The 22,117-nt window shown below is 37.2% G+C and overlaps 1 protein-coding gene across 9 annotated transcripts in view; it reads right to left on the reverse strand.

Moving 5' to 3' along the window:
* Positions 1 to 1,901: 1,901 nt before the first annotated feature.
* The window catches only part of PPP2R2A (protein phosphatase 2 regulatory subunit Balpha), a 45,798-nt gene continuing 25,582 nt past the window's right edge, over positions 1,902 to 22,117 (reverse strand). For 4 of the 9 annotated variants that reach the window (XM_068920637.1, XM_068920638.1, XM_068920639.1 and 1 more), the window contains 9 exons: positions 17,457 to 17,596; positions 14,356 to 14,453; positions 9,506 to 9,671; positions 8,765 to 8,877; positions 8,221 to 8,398; positions 7,080 to 7,244; positions 6,324 to 6,493; positions 5,328 to 5,419; positions 1,902 to 4,925 (listed from right to left, as the gene is read on the reverse strand). In XM_068920637.1, the coding sequence (XP_068776738.1) occupies positions 4,646 to 4,925; positions 5,328 to 5,419; positions 6,324 to 6,493; positions 7,080 to 7,244; positions 8,221 to 8,398; positions 8,765 to 8,877; positions 9,506 to 9,671; positions 14,356 to 14,453; positions 17,457 to 17,596 (1,402 nt within the window). In that variant the 3' untranslated portion in view covers positions 1,902 to 4,645. Of the gene's footprint in view, positions 4,926 to 5,327; positions 5,420 to 6,323; positions 6,494 to 7,079; positions 7,245 to 8,220; positions 8,399 to 8,764; positions 8,878 to 9,505; positions 9,672 to 14,355; positions 14,454 to 17,456; positions 17,597 to 19,219; positions 19,327 to 22,117 lie in introns of those variants that run through there. The other 5 variants (XM_068920640.1, XM_068920641.1, XM_009665668.2 and 2 more) reach the window with 2 other exon arrangements.

Genomic DNA, 22,117 nt, shown 5'->3' on the forward strand with positions numbered 1-22,117 from the left:
TTTCCTATAAAGCCTTAAAGTTGATTCAAGTCAAACACAGCAAGCCACCTGATTTATCTCAAAGAGCTGAGCTGAACTTACACCACTGTTTCATGCTCATGGTTCTAAGGCATTGTATATGTTCAAGGCAATTTAAGTAAAGAACTATCTCAAAATCTTCTTAAAGATGCAGCAATTACCTTGTATTTTGTTATTTAGTACTTCCTTGCCCCAAACCAGAAAAAATGGTAACTTGTTGCTAAGATGGATTCCACCCCTGAGCGTGAATGTATAGAAGACCAAGTACTTCTTTCCTATTGTTTTTTGATAGTAGAACAATACAATAAAACAGCATATTTGTTTATAATAGCAAGTATGATGTCTGGCTATCAGGCAGGCAAACACAAAGGCAGCCTATCTTCTGCACCTAAGCTATTTTCTGTGTCCTGGAAGCAGTGATGATGTATAGTGGAAATACTCTTGAGATTTTATATCTAGCAGTGACAGGTCAAATGCACTGGTCTTTGCAACCAATTGACCATTCCAAAGAAGACCACTAGGGATAGTCACAAAATTTAATCTTGATGCCTTATATTCTTAAAATACCCACTCTCTTCAGCAACGTTTTGCCTCCTAGCGGAGAACACTGATACAGAAAAAACGGCATCAGGGGAAAAAAAAACCATCTCTGCCAAGTACTTTTTTTCTTGAAAAACAAGGGATGAATTGTCTGCTAAAGGTTGAGAGTGTTAGAATTCAAAGGTAGACTGTGTAGAGGTAGTGAAACAGTAATTCATTCTGTTTCTTGGTCTCTGAGCTATATCACACCAGAAAGAAATTCTTACTGTTTTTATTCCAGCCACTTCTATTGTTTTCTTCCACCACTTTCGCCCTTTTTTTTTTCTTTACAAAAACAAGCCCTTCTATACTATGTTAAATAAAAGACACCTGCTATGAGAAAACACACAAATCATTCAAGACAACGGTAGTTACTAGGTGGCAGTCTCATTTTCAGCACAGTTCTCCCCATCAATCAATCAATACACCAATCCTTTGATTTGTAACAGCTAATTAAACGGGAAAGGGCAAAAGGAAACATCTATTGTTCTACTAAAGTCAGAAGTGTATGTTAGGAGACTATATACCCCTACATCCAGAGATGCGGAGCTAGGAAAAACAGTAACACCAGCGCACAGGAAATTACTTTTCCTAGCTATGCCACGCCTGAGAACACCCAATTCCAGACCAGCCCAATGTATTAAAAAAGGAATCTAAGTATTCCATAATAACATTACTCCTTGTAGTTATTTTGAAACCACTCACTGGGTTACATTTGGGAACTGTCAGATTACCAACACCACTTCCCCAGGAGAGGAGAATCCAGCTTTCTCCTCATCAGCACCAACTCTGGGGCACGGATCTTGCCTATACTTCAGAATTATACTAGTCAGATAACCAACTTGGGTTGAACATTAGCTGTTGCCAGGAAGTCTCATGGTGGTTTAAAGTACGGTTGTGGTTTTGCAGGTAGTAAAACTAACCCCTTAAAACATCAAAGAGGTAGTTTTTGTAATTAAGAAGTATCACTGGCTTCCAGAGAGACTGTGGAAGGGAACAGAACTCATTTTCTGTGTTTGGTCCAGTATTCAAAGACTGACAATCCAACATTTGCATGATTTTTACCGGGAGCTGGGAGAGACCACTAAAATGGAAAAGCTGCTCTTCTGCAATTCTGTAGATGTTCAAAGAGAGCAGAATTACCTTAAAACCCACCACTTAAAGGTCCATAAATAAAAAATATAGAAGGTAGTAAAATGGGGTTTCATTCATCATGAAGTAAAGGGGAGATCAGTAATCTCAGAAATGCCTGTAAGTAGAGGGTAGTAGGGGGAAGAGGATAAAAAGCAACCTGACAAAAGGTAGTCTATGCATACTTTTTATTAATAAAATATAAGATTTACAGCATATGTCAATGGACAGTGTGTTTAGAGAATTTTATCTAATTGGATACTATGACACCACAGTCAGCAGCTGGTTTTGGCGAGGATAGATTAGACCTCAAGTGACATGCCAGGGATCACCGCTACTGATAAAACAAAAACCTTTCCCCAAGACTAGGTTTTAAAAACCCTGAATCCATACCAGCATGCACAGCTGAGGTCCAAGAGGCAGTTTCGCTTGAATGAAGTATTGCTAGAAGGCTGCACTTTGTTCTACATGAAGTCTACCTGTTCAGTTCTACATCATCTTCTCATCCTGGCTTCCCTTTGTGTCTGTAACTTTTCAGGTATTCAGTGCATCATTCAGGATATACAGGTAACACATGTAAGTAAGAGCAGCAGTCTTGATGCCATAACCCTCAATCTTCCCAAAATAGAAATAATTAAACCTATGCCCTTCTTCGCAAAACGGAGATGAATTTTACCAGCTCTGGTGCAAAAGAAATGTCTAATTACCTCTTTGCCCTTGTGATAAGGTAGTGAATAAAACTTGGCCCTGATCCTGTAAACACCTATGCACATGATTAACATTACTCAACAAGTTGTTTCCTTAACTATTTGGAAGTATATTCGTTTGAGTAAAATTAAGTCACGTGATATATAAGTAGGAGTAGGGCCCAGAAGTGTATTCACTCATTCAAAAAACAGTTGCTGTCCCAGGGGCTGGGAGGGGAAGGGGGCTGTTACATTTTTGCAAGGCTAACAGGTGAAAAAAAGGTAAATTCCTTACAAAGGCTCATGGTCAGGCATGCATGTTACAAGAGAGATACCGTATTTAAGAGAACCAGATGTAATAAATATTAAAATTTTTACATTTTTCAAACCACAGCACAAAGACTTAATGAAATTAAAGTGTTTGCAACAGTAGTCTTGTTAACAGTCCCTAACCCAGCCATAATTTTACAGCAGAAACAGTATCTTAGTTGATCAAATAATGGAGGCATTGCAATAGCTACCTATAACTAAGCCACAGATATAATTTAAATGTAGTTAACTGAAAAGTGAAAGTCTTCCCAGTCAAGTTAAGTTCACTATGACTTAAAACTCCATTCTGAAAATTTCCTTGAAGGAAGAGTAAACAGAAAAGCACAATTAGCAAAAACATCTGGAGGTAAAAACTCGTGAGCCTTATAAAGCATCAATATCTAGTTCATCTTTGGATAAGTCTTATTTGCTTAAGAGTTTAAATTGCTCAAATAACTATGAACACTTATTTCATGCAGCTTCTGTACTCCATGTATTTTCTGATCATTGCACCATTTTAAAATGTCTGTAAGTGCAATAACTTTGCAAAGCCAAAAGCCAGGAGAAACACTTGCATGGTAAACTACATTTCCACTCAGTTACTGATAGCAACAAAATACAGAAAATAGAGCATCTCAGAATGCACTTTAGTAATTATGTAATCACTTGATATTTTGTACTACATAACATCATACTGCTAGACAAGAATTCAAACAACTTTTAAAAAAGCCGTGGGGGGCTTCATATTCTAAACGAGGCATTATTGTATCCTAGAACGAGGCATTAAAGAAATCGGGATGAAACTAAAAAAATCCCATAAAACGGATTTTAAACATACAAATTCTATTCCCATTCCAACTTAAGCAATAGTTTAAGAGGAAAAAAAAAAAAAAAAAACAAAGAATCTTTAAGGATATTTGAACAGTAACTGACCAGTTCAGACTATGGCAAAATCTGACAGCACTTTATGGTTTTGCAATGGAAGTGGTCAATGCATACTAAGGCTAGTATTATTGTCATTCATGAATGAATGAATGCAGATACTTATGAGATCCCTCCCTCTCTTCATTCCCATGAAAAATAATTAATACTGGTTAAAATCATTACAAAAAACATCTTTTTATTTTCATGCATCTAAGGTAAAACACAGAGTATTTGTATAAAGAGGTAGATTAAAAAAAGAAAACAGATTCTCCATTCTTTGTCACTTTTATTCAGTAGTTTGTTTTTTTTCTCCTTATTTTCTCTTTTTTGGTGCCAGACATGGCAAGGAGTGATTACAGTCAACTGTTTATTAAAACATTTGTTGCAACACAGACCCCCTTTACCACTGACGCCAAACGGACCCATTTCATGTGCTTTATTTTGTTTTGTTTTGTTTTGTTTTTTTTCTATACACCACCACCAGGGCTAGGTGGAGGGGGATGAAAGGGAAAGGGGGAGTCCAGGAGGCCAGAAGGAGGAGGAATGCTACAAGCCACAGCAAGAATGAGCTGTATTTAATAAAAAAAGGGGCCACAAATGATACAGTAATGAGGTTACACAATTAAATCCCATAGCATGATTGAAGGCTTTCCCTGTGTTTGACGTCATCACAATGGAAGGCATAAAAAGTGGAGTAAACCAATGTTGATACAGTCCAATCTAGTCCATTAGGCAAGATGGTGCAAGTAGTCATTTAAATTAAAAAGTGCCCTATCCTCACCTAAATGGCTAGCAGACATGGAGAAGAACACAGTGACAGATCAACAGAGCTTTCTCCATGTAGCTATAAAAATGTGTTGTCATATGGCACATTTTTAAACACTGGAAAGGGGTGCCATAATGGACCTCTCTCATTCTCTTTCGTTTACAGGTACAAATGCTAGATTCAACTATTTCAACTATGCAGGAAGTGGACTCTTCAGTTAGGAATGCCAAACCTAATTCATTTTGTCTTGAAATATATACAAGTTGTTTGTAGTAGCTACAGCAATGATATTTTCCTTAGGGTGCCAGGCTGTGTGTAGAATCTTCTTGTTGAAGTCTAGGCTGTCGACACTAATTTCATCCTTCTTTCGCTTACCACTTGCGCAAACTTTACGTGGCTTCAAAACCGTACGGGGTTTATTGTTTTCCCGTGATGCCTCTAAGGTGATGTCTCGCTTTGTATTTCTGTCAAACATTCTGAAGAAATTGTTGTAAGATCCTGTCATGACAATGCTGCAGATGAAAGAGGGGAAAGAAAGGAAAAAAGTAACAACACTGCATTTGAAAATAAGCTCTGGTGAAATATTATTTTGAAAATAATATATCAGTCTCTTCAGTTTTTAAGTGTAACATTTGATTAATGTTTTCACTCTGGCAAAGTGATGAATCTCTAACTTCTAGTCAAGTTCTACATCTATTTAGTGTACCAAGACAATTCTCTATAATCCTAAACTACACTTATAACTTCGGGCTAATATACACACGCTCGAATCCTAAAGTACTACTGTTATCCAGGCTAGTCCAAGAACAGAGATAGATAGGTGAGGCCATGCTTCTCAAAATAGGCAATTTGAAAGGTCTTTTCCTCCCCAAATTAACAAGACTTAAACGCATACAGAGAAGAACTGAACTTGCCTGTCTGATCCGTTCCAACAGCATTCAAACTTGTCAAAAATGCAATCATTCTCATACAGTGAGCAAAGTTTACTTCTGAGGTATTCATGCACCTGGAAAAAGATTAGTTAGATAAATTGAATGAAAATGAACATGACACGTTTGTAAAATAACCTTGATAGATTCTGTTCCAAAATAATTATACATCTGACAGCCATGTTTATCCCCTTACTCAGAGAGGGGCATACACAGCTCCCTCCTTTGACTGTATGGATAAAGAGCACAATTAACAGATGCATGGATTAATATGTTCTGCTGCACAGAGATTTTAAATGAACTCAAGTAGTAGCAAGTCACTTGGGGCGGGGAAAAGATACGTCTCCCAGAACTCGGCAACTTTTCGTAACGCTTTCCCTCTCTGAGCAGCTGTCACAATACACGTTATTTGCTTCATGGTAGGCAGCTTTCTAACTACTCTTTTAGAAGTCTTAAAGTGTCCATCAAAGTTTGCTTCTTTCTAAAAATCATGATGCAGTGACTAATCATCTTCCTATGGACGGTGAAGAGGAACCCTTCAGAAGTTTTCTTGTAAACTCCCTTGAACACCACCACAGCAAGCTTTCAGTGTCAGCTGAAAACCCAAAGGAAAATTTTTTCTCACAAAGGACATTTTTTGCCTCCCATTTCTCCAGGAAAGAACAGGGGAATATAAAGTCAACTGAAGCCTCTAAAACAAACATGCTATCTTATGGCGGAAGATTACCTTTAAAATTCCCATTGTCTAAGAGGGAGACTTGTTATGCAGAACCAAAACCTGTGTTTGGATATGTAAGCCACCTGCAAATAGTAAGGCCCCTTGGCATATGTGTGGAACCCACTCATCTCACTGATGCTTCGTCTGGACACAGTGGTCTATAGACAAAGATTCAATTGGTGGATCAAGATTATTAGCAAGGCTCAGCCTCTTCAAAAATGTGCATTTCTAGCCTATAACATTTTAACATTTTCATTGAATACCTGGTATGTTTCCACAGGTCTGTTTTCCATATTTAAATCCCAGATCTTCACTGATAGATAATCTCTAGTCATCATATATCGACCACTATGGCTAAATTTGACATCAGATATGGAGGAGATGATTTCAGAGAAGAATGATCTGTTGCTAGGATCTTCTGGTTCTTCAAACACTGTACAGAAATAAGATAGCCACGTGAAGAGGCATGTTCGAGTCTCTTCCAACATAAGACATACCCAAATAAAGCAAAAATGTTCACAATACATTTGCCCTGGTGGGCTGGTCTTCCTGTGCTATACACAGTACCTCTCAGTGTGAAAGACTGGATACAATTGCTATACTCTGAACTGTTTTATTTTAACAGCAAACCATGTCACCTTCTAAATAAATGCAGTACTTGCTAATATTTTGAGGCTTCATTCACATATATAAGACTACTAGCACAGCTACGGATCAGGCATCAAACTAAACTAGTGTTTTATCAGCTAAAGTCTGCAGGAAGCCATTCCTAGTCCTACAGTGTAGGCAGGCTCCCCCATTTAAGTTGCTTACTAGGTTAATCACTACTCTTACTCTGGAAAAGAATGAATCTAACTCCTTAGCTAGGTTTTAGATCTATTTAAATATACTAAAGAAATACAATATACATACAACTTTCTGTTTAATGTTTTAGCATACACTTTATTGGTTGCTTAGTTTCATCTAACAGCAAAATATCAAATTCCACAAGAGAATGAACACTAGAAGGCAGAACTCACATTTTGAATGTCTGTCACAGAGTGCTGATGCTCTCATGTCACAGAGACGAATCGTTCCTTTACTGCTGCTGTATACAAATGTGTTACAGCTGTTTGGGTGGAACTCTGCAGCTGTTATCACCTCTGTCAGCTCTTCCATGTTGGCAGGCTTAATATCTACAATATCTACAGCATTTTGTTAAGAAAGTGTCTCCAGTTTTCACAACACATTTTTCAGCTTTATAAACGTATTCCCTAATGCTTCTCCAAATCACCAAATTATCTGAAATAGCCAAACGGAATTTTAAAAAGTTTGAAATTTGGAAGCAGGACAACACTTCTGTGCCAAAGACCGCGTGGCCCAGTCACAAACTGGATAGAAACTGAAGTCCCACAATTTGTCTAGAATGCAAAACTGTAACATTGCATTCCATATCAATTTGAAGTTAATTCTTACAGCAGCAAAAGCTTGCTTTTAATAAGCAAGCTACATGTTTTGCTATACTTCAGCACTAAGTAATTCTGTACAAGTTTGTCACCCAAATTTTGCCAGGTAGGACCTTATTGTGCTTAAATTCTAATTTTATTACTGTATTATAAAGAAGGCATGTATGATTTCTGCTCAGGTTCTTAATGAATTATCTGTCCACAAATCTTTGTTCCCAGCAATGGGGCTGAATACATATTCCTGTGAGCCTACAGCCTACAGCATTCTAAGGGGCACATACCAGAGGGGATGAAGTTAAAGGTTACAAAGTAAAAAGGAATGAAAACATGACAGATGCTAAGGTGAGATAGGGATAAGGGCACTGCTTCTATCAGACTTGTTTCTTACTGAAAGTCAAGATCATTTTCTCAAGACAGCTTACTGTCATGTTGCCTTCCAAAACTGCTCATCTAACTTGAAACCTTAAACTTTTTTCCACTTTAAAAACCCATGCTGTGAAACATGGGTTTTTCAACTAGTTCTGCTTATGTTGCTCAAAGGAATCATGCTGAGCTTCCATTCCAGAAGTAAAAGTCATTAGAACTGCTACTGAGAAATAATCAGGAAATGGAGAAATATGCTATACAAAAACTCTTCATGAAAGAAAAGAAATCCAACAGGTTTTTTTGGTAATCAAATATTCCCATCATCTAAAACAATGCAAAAAAAAGATACTAAAACTTCTGTCTGTAATTTCTAGGTGCCACAGATTAATCCGCAAATCATCTGCAGATAAGTATGTTTCATAATCACTATTAATGGAGATGGAATTGATGTGATACGTGTGAGCATTGGCAAATATTCTTCGTGGACTAGCTTCAACCATGAGGTCCATGGGCCTGAATACTGGCACCTGCAAAATACAAAGTAACGTGAAAGTCTGAGATGCAAACGTACTAAACACAATAGCATCCATGCAATCAGTCATACATACACCAAGCTGATGAAGTGATCTCAAAGTCGACTCAAATTCTGCCAGCTGGGGTTCTGGGTTACATCACAGAAAATGTGAAGTTAATCACCTAGCAGGGCATGATCCAGACAAGTTTTCCACTAAGCTACAGGGTAACCTGGGTGCCTTTAGGGGGAGGGGAAAAAAAAAAAAAACACACCCAACACACTTGAGTGTGTCCAGCTTACTTTTCACACACTAAAAACGCTCGCTCACCTGACCTCAAATGGGAAGTGATGGCTAATTCACATAGAATGAACTACTCACCCGTAGTGTTGTAACTGTAGTAGGATCTCTATACCGTCCATCTTCTTCCTTTAAATTATAGCCCTCTGGTCTTTTGTCCCTTTCACTGATCTTCCATAACTTTATTGTTTTATCTGAAATGAAACAGCCACACAGGTTCAAATCAAAGCTCTAACAAAGACATTATTCATCTTCACAACTGATATTCTTCGACGTGTAGCCTTCAAACAAGGCCAGGCCACCTACTTGTACCAACAAAACAAAATGAAAAACTACTGCTTGGAAATAAGAACTTCATTTGGATAGAAACGTTGCTTCACCTCAAACTTACAAAAAGAAAACAGGACAAGATAAAATACTTTAAAGAGGCCTCCTCCACAGTTTGTTCTTTTTAGAAAAAACTACCATAGCAAGTTTCAGTTCGAATCAGGATTATTACCAATGACTGCTCTCACAGATGCAGTTATACACATATGAAGATACTGAATGACAGCAACATTCCTTTGCTGTAAAGCAACCAAATCAAGAAATCACTAATATACTGCTCCGTGTTGCAGGAATTTTCTATCAATATAAGAAGGAACAGCAGCATATTTAAATAGTATGACTCTTGTGTAGCCAAATCCTTAGATACTTGCAAGTTACTTAAAAATAACTTGTTACCAAATCTTTTGGAACTGGGGAGGATTAGACAAAATCCTAATAATGAACCTAGTTAAAGTTAAATTTTGCACATTCACATATGGTTAAGTCATAACTTACCGTTTGTAGACAGTAGAAACTGAGCAGCATTTTTCTGGGGTAACCACCTAATTTTGTTGATCTTCTCTTCAATTTCTAAACTTTTCAAGTAGTCAAACTCTGGTTCATGGCTTTGAAAGGTACTGTAAACATTGTATTCTCCCCTACTGTGAGACTGAGTTTTGTTCTAAAAAGAAAATTAAATGATCAAGATGTATATGCAGTATACACAATGCTTTGCGAGGGCTGCAGGCAGAGGACAGAACTAGGTATTCACACAGCACGTACATAGGCAGATAGCTAATTAGAATAAGAATAGGTTAAGACTTCTGAATTCTATTATAGCCTATGCCAGATTTACTGCGAGTATCCTGTGGTTTACAACTTGCCTTATTTTAAAAGCCTGCAGAACAGAAAATGAGAATCATCTCTTGCAAGAGCTTGATTAGAATTTCTACTATTTTGGTTAAGAAAGCACCGAAGAGGAAAGTTACTGTGGCAGCTCTTGATTCCTAGAATTTCCAGAAACTCCCCTCAGCCATGTGATTAGTTATCACACACATCTACAGCAAGTTCACTTTCCCTTCTTGTATTAACTCAAAGCAGCTGAAATTACAAACTAACTTTTTACCTAAATATTCTAGGCATGAGTGTGTTGGTAAGGGGTTTTTGTTCCATTTTGTTGTTGTTGTTGAAAACCCAAAAATCTGAATTATTCTCTCATCTTTAACTACATCTCATCTTAGTTTCCTCAGGAAGATACTCTCCAAAAGAAACTTAGCCACACATACGGCAAACCTACTCTGTGGGTAAGCTCAGGTTGCTAGGCTCACCATGGGAATTCCCACATGCAACCACTAAGTGTATACAAGCAGTCTGCAATTCTGATTTGTAAACTCCTCAATCCCTGAAAACTTCTAATCTGTTTTTAAGGAGCCTTCTTTCTTCCTCCTTATTCTGCAAACAAGGGGGAGGGGGGAACACCTCAGCTCAGTACGTCTTTGACCTTAAAAGTCATATCCGCAATTAGCCTAAGGACGAAAGAACTGTTTGGAAAAGTGAAAAACATCTTAGCTTGCATATTTCCTCTTCCTTCTAAAAGGGATGCTTTAGACAGTGCACCAGTACTGCACTGCAGGGACTGTGAACCTTAAATGCCTTCCAGCAGGTATGGTGCAGAGAAGAAACCAGAACCATTTCTGAAACTGTTCACTAGGTACAACTGAAATCACTTCAAGCTTCACTGTGTGATACATGTTCTTGTTCCATGCATTTCAAGGGGCTGCACCATCAGATGCCTTTCTTGTGATACATTCTTGACAAGGGATGTTGTTCCTTCTTTTATATCTGTCTCATGTCCATCCATTCATTTCATCCCTTAACACCTCACTCAGATACTTCTTGATATGATCCTTGCTAGCCCACATTTGTCACAGTCCTTGCATCATATTCTCTTGCTTCACACCCTTATATTAACAGCTGGCAGGAATTCATACATTTTACAATAAGCTGTGGGGGAGGGGGAAGGGAAAGGAAGAAAAATGCCTTGGAAATAAAGTTTGGCACTAGAATATTGTACCACACCTATCAATTATACTTTCCCACCCTAGAGAACGGAAGGAACTTTGTTCCGAGTCTCAGTAAGACCTAACAAGTTAAGCAGGGTCACTACATTGAACAGGAGACTTCCAAAGTAAATCTATTGTGCTTTAGGAAATGCTGGTTATGATTCCGTGTTCTTTCCTTCAGCTCAGCACTCCCCACAATGATTCAGCCTTAAATATATTTCTTGGGTATTCTGTTGAAACTATACAGGACTAGACAGTAGAATAATATATTAAATCCATCCCTGGGATAGAAAGCAAGACTTAAGCCACTGGATCATCCTACGGTACTCAAAATTCAAAACAAGAAGAGGTGTTGGCCCAACTACCTTACGTTAAATTCCAAATTAGGTAATTACAGGCTGTGTACACAGATTCCTCCTTCAGTTTCAATTAGATACATAAGACTAAGACAGGAAATGAATACTGTAATATTACTTGCTTTATGTTGCAGAACAGCTGCCACATTCCAGCCCAAAGATGGCAGTATTTTAGTAGTGAGTAAAGTCACACAAGCTTGTGTAACTCTATAAAGAGCAATTGTATTTTAGTGGTTTTCTTCCTGTATGTACAGTTTGCAAAGCACTTTGGAACGCAACATGATGGAAGGTGGTACATGAATCTACCCAAAATGCTTCACAATTGCCTTGTAGATAATCTTGTACCTAAAACGTGCTGTAGACAGGCATGCCTATGACACAACCACCTATAATGTGTGTTAAGGAATATAGTTCCAGTGTTCATTCCCTGAACACTGAGGAGGTCAGTTTATGTCAAAACCAATTGTATGAGACTGAATCTGATGACCCAGATGGTCCTTACTAGACCCAAATTCCCAGATCAAAAGGGCATAAGAGCCATGGGTTATGCATCAAAAATTAAAGGAGTCAATTATTAAAAGACAACCCACTTAAGATGCAATTAGCTCTTTAAAACTTTAACTAAATTGAAAAGTAAATTGAAGCAAGCTAAAGGAAGCAAACTAAAGCCTGAAATTTAAGCAAGCAAGAGTTTGTGCCTGATTTTTAAACTACAGGAAAATTATAGTAAAGATACTCTGCATATTATGTTAATCTCAAAGCCTAGCCAAAGAAACTTTGCATGAAGCTAGTCAGTCAGGCAAACCCCACTAGGTGGCATCAACTGACCAAAATGATTTATGTGCAAAGACAAGTTGCTGCTGCTGTACAAGCAGGAAGAGTGAAACAAGGAACTCTTTCTGGGGAACTGTGGAATTCTTGTGATGTGGGATTTTTCGAATTAGGACTAAACGAAACACTGAGAAAACAAGTAACATCATGACTTTTCTAGGCAAAGAGATGACAAAACTACCTTTTTATCCTCCCTCTGAAATAAATTCTAATCAAGTCAACTTCTAAATATGGCCTTAGTTAAACCCACCGCTCCATCTCAACTTTCCGACCTTTGAGGTGGGAGTAGAGACCCTTCCCTGGTATCAGGAAGGTGGTTGTCTAAAATTCTCTGGTGAACAAAAGAAATATAAAATGAAAAGATGACTAGTACTATAACCTAACTGTAGTAGGTTATACTACAGTATAACCTACTACACTTAGTACTATAACCTAACTGGCTTGCTGTAGCAGGGAAGGTTTTAAAAAATTCTCACAAGATACAGAAGATTACAATAGCTTTCATAATATTTGGAAGCCGTGCTCCTAGCTTCCTTTGGCACTGCAATGTCTTGAAATGCTCTGAAACTAACAAGAAAACTTAAGAACGGACTTCAGAACTTAAATTCTTCCTGAAATGGTATCTTTGGTTCACATACAGATAATATTAAATGGATTCAGTTCTCAGGAGCTTTTTTCCCCTCTGATTTTAGTATTAGCTGAGCTACTCACTGCATAAAACATCTTATAAAGAATTAAAAAAAAATACAGCTTCAAGCTTGTATCTCAGAGTGTCCCACAAAAATAAAATTAACAGAAAATATTTAGTAATATCTACTGATAAAAAACAAATTGCTTTGGTTGTCAGTTAGATTAATAATAAGCCTTGCTATTGCTTATACACAAATACTAATGTTGATTGCTTATTTTAATATGAGCGCAATAACTTCTAGTATTAAAACCATGTTTTATCTCCTCTGAAGACCAAACAAAAGATTAAAGCAAGAGATGCTGTATTATTTTGCTGAGGAATAAAAATAAGCCTATTTTACTGGACAGTCATTTCTAATTCAGGATTGAGGAAAATGCACTGCTTGTGTAAACATGTGTAAACATGAAAGCTAGGTAAGCAAATGTGCAGAGAAATCAGCTTATATTCTAAAAGAAGAGATGGAGGAATTCTGTACCTGATGCAGAGATGGGATGCATCAGAGAAATGCAGATCTCATGGGGGACAAAAGCTGTAATCAGTTAGTATATTTACAGCATAAATTAAAAGTAAATACATCAAATGCAGCAATTCAAACTGTTTGTATTCACTACAGAGGGACACCGACCCATCCCACAAACATATTTGGGGGGGGGAGGGGGGATTTCTGAAGGCACTGATGTTTACTAGTTTGACTCCTCTATACTGAAAATTACTTTCCTTCAATGTTTTTCACTGCTGTACTTAGCATTATGTACTAAATAATACTACCAACAAATACTCTTCTGCATAAAAGACAAAGCAGTTCATAGTAGGTTGTTTGAATGTTAACTTCAAATATGAGCACAAGGAGTGTGGACGTGAAGAAAAACTCCAGCTCCTCCTCAAAAACAGCATGAAGGATGCAGTCCTATGGCTTTTAAAGAGAACTCCCCCTAGCACTAAGACTTTCATGTGACACATTTTAACTAGCAGAAAGTCTTATTCCTTTAAAGGAATAAATGTTGACAAGAGCCTTAAACTATTTTACCCAATTGATCTCAGAACGGAAGAGGCCATTCTCCCGACTACAGAGAAATCTGAAATAATCACCACCACGTAAAGCATTGTTAAATAACCACTTCTAGCTTTCCCAAGGTCTTCCGGCGTCCCATCGCATTGCCCATTTTTATCTTCACTTTAAGCAGTAGCCTAGACCACAGCTAAAGGCTGACATCTTACAACTGAAGTCATTTCTAACACTGTCAACCAAGTTTTAAATAAATAATTTACTTTTCAATTTTAGAATTTTAATCACTTCAATTACACAGGCATACAGTTTTCCTAAAATTTGTTATAAAATCACACACTTCCTCTTTAAAAAGAAAATAAATAGGAACAGAGGAAAATATTTAATATGCTTATACGCTTTAAGGAGTTAGCACTCACCTCCTGCTCCTGTTGAAAGATGACAACTCTACCTCCTTTGTCTCCTGTCGCTAGTAACTCTCCAGAATGGTTAAATTCTACCGTAGAAATTATATCCGCTGCATAGGAACAAGGATAAACCCCACAAATTAATTCTCCTTCTAAATATTAAATGGCCAAGAAAGCTACGATTAAGAAAAAAAGAAAATTAATACTTCAGTGCCTTAATACTTATGTTACAAAACACAAACAGGAGTTTCCCTAAAAACATAGGACGTTTTAAAATGATATACATCTGAAAAAATCAATTACCAGTCTGCAGCACCAGAGTTAAGTTCAGTGTGTTCACTGAATATTTTGGAGGGTTTGTGTATAAGCACACACATGTACTGTACCTTGGTTTTCTCTGTTCCTTCTTGATAGAAGGACTGGACACATGCTCATTACCCATCTGATCTCAAAGGTGTTGTGTACCTTCCCCCCCCCACCACCACCCTTTAAGGACTCTACACACATTTGAGAACTTCAGCAAAACTTCCTCGAGTGAGGATGTTCAGACATCAGCATCTTAAGGAATACAAGGAGGTGGAACAGAAACAGCTACAGAAAGTTAGGATTTGAGTTCAGACTGACTAAAAAAAACTTTAGTATCACTTTTCTGGATGAAGAAGGTTTACATTACTACAAATATTTTTATAAGAATGTTTATACTAAGTGTGAATATGCATATAAAAATTGGTCATGTCTAATAGCAAACTGATCTGTTTATAGCGCAAAAATGCATTTTGTGAGATAAAAAGGACCACTCTTTGAGCAACAGCTTCATCAAATTGCAATTGCTCTTACAAGAGCGTCTATAAAAATTTAGATTTCTGGAAAAGGAAGTACCTAAGATTTTTACACGTGCAAGTCCAGGCTATTTTGCCTTCATTCTTAGACCAACGCAGATAAAGCAATGTATCCAAGTTTTCTGTTGGAAGGTTTCTCCATTCTCTGTTTTAGAGTTCAAAAGAAAGCAAGTCCAGTACCTGTTCTACATACTGAAAGCTACTACTAAATAAAAGACATTGTCTGAACTTATAACAGGAAGTACTCTGCAGCATATCAGGAAAGCATCTTATGCTAGAAAGCAGTAGGTTTATTCCATTTTGAGGTAAAACAGGTAACTTTTTCTCTTATTTATTTAAATACCATGGTGAAGCTTACATCATCCTTGGGTTGTCTCAAACATGGGCGGTGGCCTCTAAGGACATTAGCAAGCTGTTCTTTTCCAATAACTGCATTACACAGCAGCTACAAGCATACAAGTCTGTCTCAAAACTGCACAATGCAAAGACAACCTAGACAAGCAGGCCAAATGCTGCTGCAGAATCCTCAAACAGAGGCAAAAGATGCAGAGTCAGATTCTTGGCATGAACAGTTATATAGAGCTCAGTTCTGTTTTCTAATACACAGCATAGATCGCCACAGAAGAAAGAAGAGATACAGGTTTATCCTATCACAGTTGACCTTACCATGATTATATGGAACTGCAGAAACACAAACAGGCTGAAATTTCTCCAAGAATACAGTGTTAAGTACATAAATAGGATATAAGCTTGTATGTAAATATACCAGTGTCCAGATCACGCATGGAAAAACCTCAGTCTGAGCGCACTTAAATATATGTTTTTCCCCCCCCTGGAAAATTACTGTTACTTCATACATTCATTCACATATTTGTGAACAAGATGAAATGATTTCTCTCTCACATTTGTAAGATTTAAAATGCAGACCATTTAGATGAAGATATGGCACTCAGTGTTTACCTTTCACGGGTGGACATGGTATAGAGACAACATACAAGTAATCAAATTCAATACATATGAAAAGAAGTGCAAACCAAGCAGTCTACTTTTGACTGTTCCATACAATGCAAACCATGTTGTTGTAATCATATGATAAAAGGAGGCCTCGAGAGTTATCAAATAATTTAAGAAAAACAAGGTAAGTCATCTTTCAATAGTGACTAGTATACAGAAGAATAACTTATTTTAAAAACACGTTCAGAAATGTAACACTGCAAGCTAAGCCAGTCTTAGAATGGAGATGATAACATGGCAATTTATCAGCAGACCTAAGCCGGGAGGAGGAAGAAAAGCAAAGAAGAATTGGCTCTAAAAATCTAAACACAGAATAGATGGATAAATTCATCATAGTACTTATTTGATTGATGAAAAAAAAAATCACTGAAAAGTCAAAATCCTACAGATCAAAGCCTTAAGGCTTTTACAAGGTCAAAAGCCTCAGGCTTGAAGCCTAATTATTACAATACACAGCAACAAAGAAATTTTACATTAAGGGATAAAAAGTAAATTTTCTGAAGTCTGTTGATTTAATATATTCTGTATTTAATAGTTACACAAGTGTTACGTAGTGGAAAGCTAACCACTTGCCAACTTTTCTGCAACAATCCTAAACAGTCTCACTTTTTGCATTTGTATTTTAACTTTCAAGATCACTCCTTAAACACTATTTCACTCAGCCTGAAGTAGGCCTTCCAATCCAAGTTTTCTCTCATCTTGATTTTCATTCCTAATACTTCAGTGAATCATACATATGCACAAAACTTGATATCAGTGATCGGCAAGTTGATGCAGCTCCTGTTTTTATAGGCTTAGCTGCATGAACCTCCATCAGTGAATGGACTTTCAGCACTAACATCCTCCCCACACCTCCAAGATAAAAACAGCATGCTCAGTTAGTGGTGGCAAGGGACTTGAAACTCTTCAATGCCTGATCAACTATCTAGAAGATGTTTTCAAGTACTTGGACCAATTCTATTTTAAGAAAGAAAAAATTCATTCCTTATTAGCACTCACAACAGCAAATTAATAATTCATTTTTAAACTAAGGATGCATATATAGAGCCTAGTGCACCTTCTATACTGTAAGCTTTAACTGCTCCTTCTCCAAGGACAAAATAAATGTGCTAAAAAAAATAGGCAGAAAAATGCTTTCTTATTAACTCATCTCAAAACAGAGCTGAAATGCATATTTTATACAAAATCAGTACTGGAAAGTAAAGCAACCAAACATTTTAAATCCAATAACTCACCGTTAAGAATATTGTATTCCCATACCTTGGTCAAAGAAAGAGACAGACATCAAGGCACTGGTGTTCAACTGGGCGGATTTAATAGTGTTTGAGAATTGACAGGGGAAGCATTTCATCTTCCGCAGTGCACTGATTCGCTTGTGTATTTTCATCTGTATTAACACCCTTGTTGCCAAATAAAATGAATGTTAGCCTTTTCTTTTCAAATACCAGCTAGAATTCCCGTGATAATTAAACATAGGATGATTTTAGTCCTTCAGTGCTGCAATGGGCAAAAGCGCATCTATAGAACGCGCTGCCTTCTCTCTGCCTCCTCCCTTTTGTGCATGCTATTTTTTGCTATAGTCTCTAGGTGGGAGTCTTGCAAACACAGAGGGTTGCTCTCACTGCCCAGGAGCTTGTAAATGAAGTCTTCCATAAGCAAACAGCACCAGGGAGGAATATCTGAGCAAGCAGCAGATAATAGGTGCTCTATTGTCACTAATGCCAATGGCTTTAAGAAATACGAGGCATTCTACTATTTACTGCAGAGTTCATTTCAATGCCCTCTTCTTCAAGCATCAGTGTTGGAGATAAGTAACCATCAAAACCTTATCTGATAACCATACCCCTCACAGGATATGGTTAGATCAGCATTATCTGTTAACAGACTTGCACAAAGTTACTAAATGAATATGCAGCACCCATGCCTTGTGAGACCAGATTTGTCTCCCCCCTCCTCCCAAGTGTCTTGAAACATCTTTGACACAAAGATGAAGTTTGACATTTCATTTTAAAATACTACAGTGCAACATCAGACACAGGATAAAGACCATTCTGGCAAAAAAAAAAAAAACAAAACACACCACACACCCACACTAATAGAATGTATAGAAACATACATCTACATTCCTATAGTGTACTTATCACTACTGGAATACTAAATTTAATCACTCTTACAGATGGGGAAACCCAAATAAGAAAAACAAATAAAGTCACTTTAGAAAGGTTGCTTCAGGGATCATTAACTTAATTTTTCTGAAGCTTGGTTTTGTGTCTTGCCCACAAGGCAGCTTGATCCTTTGACAACAAGCAGCATCCGACATCTCAAAGTAACAGAAATCCCTTCCTTTCTTGAATGGCTTTTACTCCCTGTAAGTCAAGTAGTTCTTCTCTGGAGTAAAACTACTATAACCTTTCCAAGCAGATATGCTCATAGGCAAGTTTCTATTAAAAACTTTATAGTTTTACTATTCAGATATACTGAATTAGGACATTATGTTAATATGCTACAACATAACTCCAACTGGATTATTAGAAGAACTTAAAGACAGTGTAACTTTTATATTCCAATGTCTGTAACAAATTATCTATTGCTTATACATCAAAGTCACAGCTAATCAAGTACAGGAAGGATAACATGCTCTTATCAATATTCTCATTATTGTGTAAGCATCACTAATAGAGAAAAATCAAGATGAAAGAAGAGGTGACAACTTTTAGAGAGACTTTTGTGGGTAACAAGAAATAGTAGTTTTAAGTAACTAGAGAAATAAAGCTTGCCGAAATGAACTCTGTCAGTAGAGTCAAGACAAACACCTGAGTTGAGGAAAATCTAATAGGTCACCATAGCTCAGGAGCTCCAGAGAGAACAAAATGACAGCTTATTTTTTAGAAACTAGAATTCTCTCCAATTTTGCAGCAAAAAAAGGGTTACTAACAAAAAAAAAAAAAAATCAATTATTCTAACTGGTGACAGGAGGAGACAGTGGTGGCTTCGGTTTTTCCAGCAAGAGAATCGGAACATACATCATCAGGTTGCTCCTTTCAGCAGTTGTCCTGCACAAGGTAAAATGACAAGTCTTCCAGAATACCTAATTTCCTGTCCAATCTTCCCAGTAGATTTCTCCCAAAATCTAAAAGAGAAGCAAAAGTGATTCATCTTGCGCATTAGAGAGATATGGAATTGCCAGACTTTTTGCCACTGTTACGAGACAAGAAGTCTTTGCTTGCATTCTACACTATTCAAACTATAAAAGCCATCAGAATTGAAGATAAGTCAATGAGAGCCTGCAAAAAAAACAAAAAAATCCTGCGAAAAAACCTCTTCATCCAAAAAGAGGTATTACTGAAAAATAGATTCCTATGAAAGACCAGAATACCTGCATTAAAAAAAAAAAAAAAAAGCCTTAAAAGCAACTTGGCCGCAAGGAAGGATTTTATAAGCTTTTCCAGCATGACTACTGTTAAGGATATAAACTTTCCTGTTTATCACTTACAACACACACGCACACATCTCAATATACACACAACTGTCATCACTCGTAAAAAGCCCCCATCACTTTTCATGAAAGTCAATAAACTTCAGTGACTGCATAACTTGAGATAGGCAACTCAAGGGTTATCATAGTATTGAAAAGTGTTCCTCCCCCCATCCCCAAGGCACATGGGTTGTCTTTCAGTTGCACTAAATATCCCTTAGCGCACACTTGCTAATGCTGTAGAAACACTTTTGAGACTACGAAAAAATACTTCCAAATAATGGTCAAAGAAAAAAAAAAATCTGCACAACTTAAAGTCCACTTACTTTTGTTGTGCATGTTGTGTCTAGTGAAAGTGTTTTCCAGCAGGTGACTCAAACACAGAACTACATCACAGCTGTACCACTACTTCAGAGAAACAAAAGAGTATGGCCAAACAGCCAGTGATCTTAAATATCCTACAGAACCATAAAAAGAGGCTTTGGTCACTGACTTATTGCACATGCCAACAGGGCAGAGTCTGCTCTCCTGGGATTTCTCAAAACTTCCAGACAGTTCTCCCAGATACAGCAACTACGTGCTAGTTTGTTGCAACACTGCTTTCAGGTTTGCTTTTTCTTATACATATGATCTTTATTTTTAAAAGTTGCTCTGAGCTTGTTATGTATTGTTTCAATGATGTATCTTCACTTTTAAGTGCCAAACAGAAATCCAGACTACCTCAGGGTCATAGCACTTATCTTCACTAGATTCAAGACTAGTTTTTCCATGGGAAGCATGGAGAGACAGGAACCTGCTGCTCTCCTAGCAAGTCTAGGAACAAAGCAATCAAAACAAGGTGTCTAGCTTTGACAGAGAACAGGATGGGGGAGAAGACGTTTATTACAAAGTTTTGATAATGTTAATGCAACATATTCAGAATTCACCATCTGAAAGGGGGACACGCCAGAAGCTCAGAAAAAGGTTGTTACCAGTGGCAGGTACACACTTCTAATTTATTAGTAAGAGAAAGTTGCTGAAACCAAACATAACTTGTTTCACATTAGGTAAAGATAACAGTCAGTTTTGTAATTCTTAATATTAATTACATCGATTTTTACTATTCTGAATAATTCACCTTACAAAAGTATAACAGGGCTGAAAAAACTTAGCCTTATAGAAAACTATTCAGATGTAGTTCCAGTATATACCACATGTATAAATGGAGGGTAGATAAAATGGGAAAAATTGACTGAAATAAGAAAATCAAAAAAAGAAACAACTAAAATCCTGCACATTGTCAAAAAGGCACGACCCAAACTTACCTTCATATCAAATCAGAAAGTCAAATTGTTATAAAACGTCTTCAAGAGGGACCAATATCAACCGTGATCATCACCAAGGCAGAAAAAGCTGCAATTCTTGTTGCCTAGGAATTTTTTTTTTTTTTACAATTGTTTTATTAATATAGTGCATTTTACCAGTAAGTGCACATAAAGCTTTAAGCATAAAAAATGGCTTCTGTGGCAGTAACACCACCTGGAACTTGCATTCTGCTGTGCTGCTAGCCCTGTAAGATGCATCCGCCAAAGCTGAAGCATCTCCGAAACATCAAGATCCACCCCCAGAAAGTATAACTATTACAGTCTTGGTTTGATAACAGAACAGCTGCTTCTAGACAAGTCAAAGGTACTTAAAATCTAAAATAATCCAAAAAGTGACTCCAGGATCCTCTGTAGAAAGGTAACTATGTCAGGCAGCATTCAGACCATATGAAAAACAGAGGCTCTGGGCCAGAGGATGAGAGATGAGTGTTTTAAATGAAAGCAGGCAGGCTACACTGTTCAGAGAATGGTTAATAAATGCTTCTGACACATCTGAACTGCTTTTTCCCTCTAAAGCAAAATGCTGCTTGAAATACAAAACTCACTGACAGACACTGAAGAACCCTTTCATATTCTGAGGGCCTTCCACGCTTTTCAGTGAATGTATGAATGCTGAACAAGAATCACACATGCAAAAAAATCACAAGTAAATTTTCAGAAATAATTAGAGAAAGGGTTGTGCTGAAGTTTTCCCCTCTGTGGACAAGCCTATGGAATATGGGAATGGGACAGCTTTATCAGTCCAAACAAGCAAAGAACATTTTACTCCATTGACTTAGTTCCAGAAGGCCCACTGTGAACCTGAAAAGCAATTCTATATTAAATTTGTTTCTAATGATAGAATAAAGTATATTTTATTAGTGGAGAAAAAGCTATCTATTTTAATGTACCATGAACTTCATATAAACTTTGCTTATAAAACATGCTTGGTAGGCAAAACATGTCACCTACTGTACAGCAATAAGTCAATCATGGCAGTTAACAAAGAGTGTCTTTATTTCACCAGACCTAAAAGGTTTCTGTGCAAGTTTTTGGAATCATGTTGATCTGCTGCCTAAGCAGAGTAAGTAAATCAGTATGTT

Source organism: Struthio camelus, chromosome 27 (genome assembly GCF_040807025.1).
Source record: "Struthio camelus isolate bStrCam1 chromosome 27, bStrCam1.hap1, whole genome shotgun sequence".
Lineage (NCBI taxonomy): Eukaryota > Metazoa > Chordata > Aves > Struthioniformes > Struthionidae > Struthio > Struthio camelus.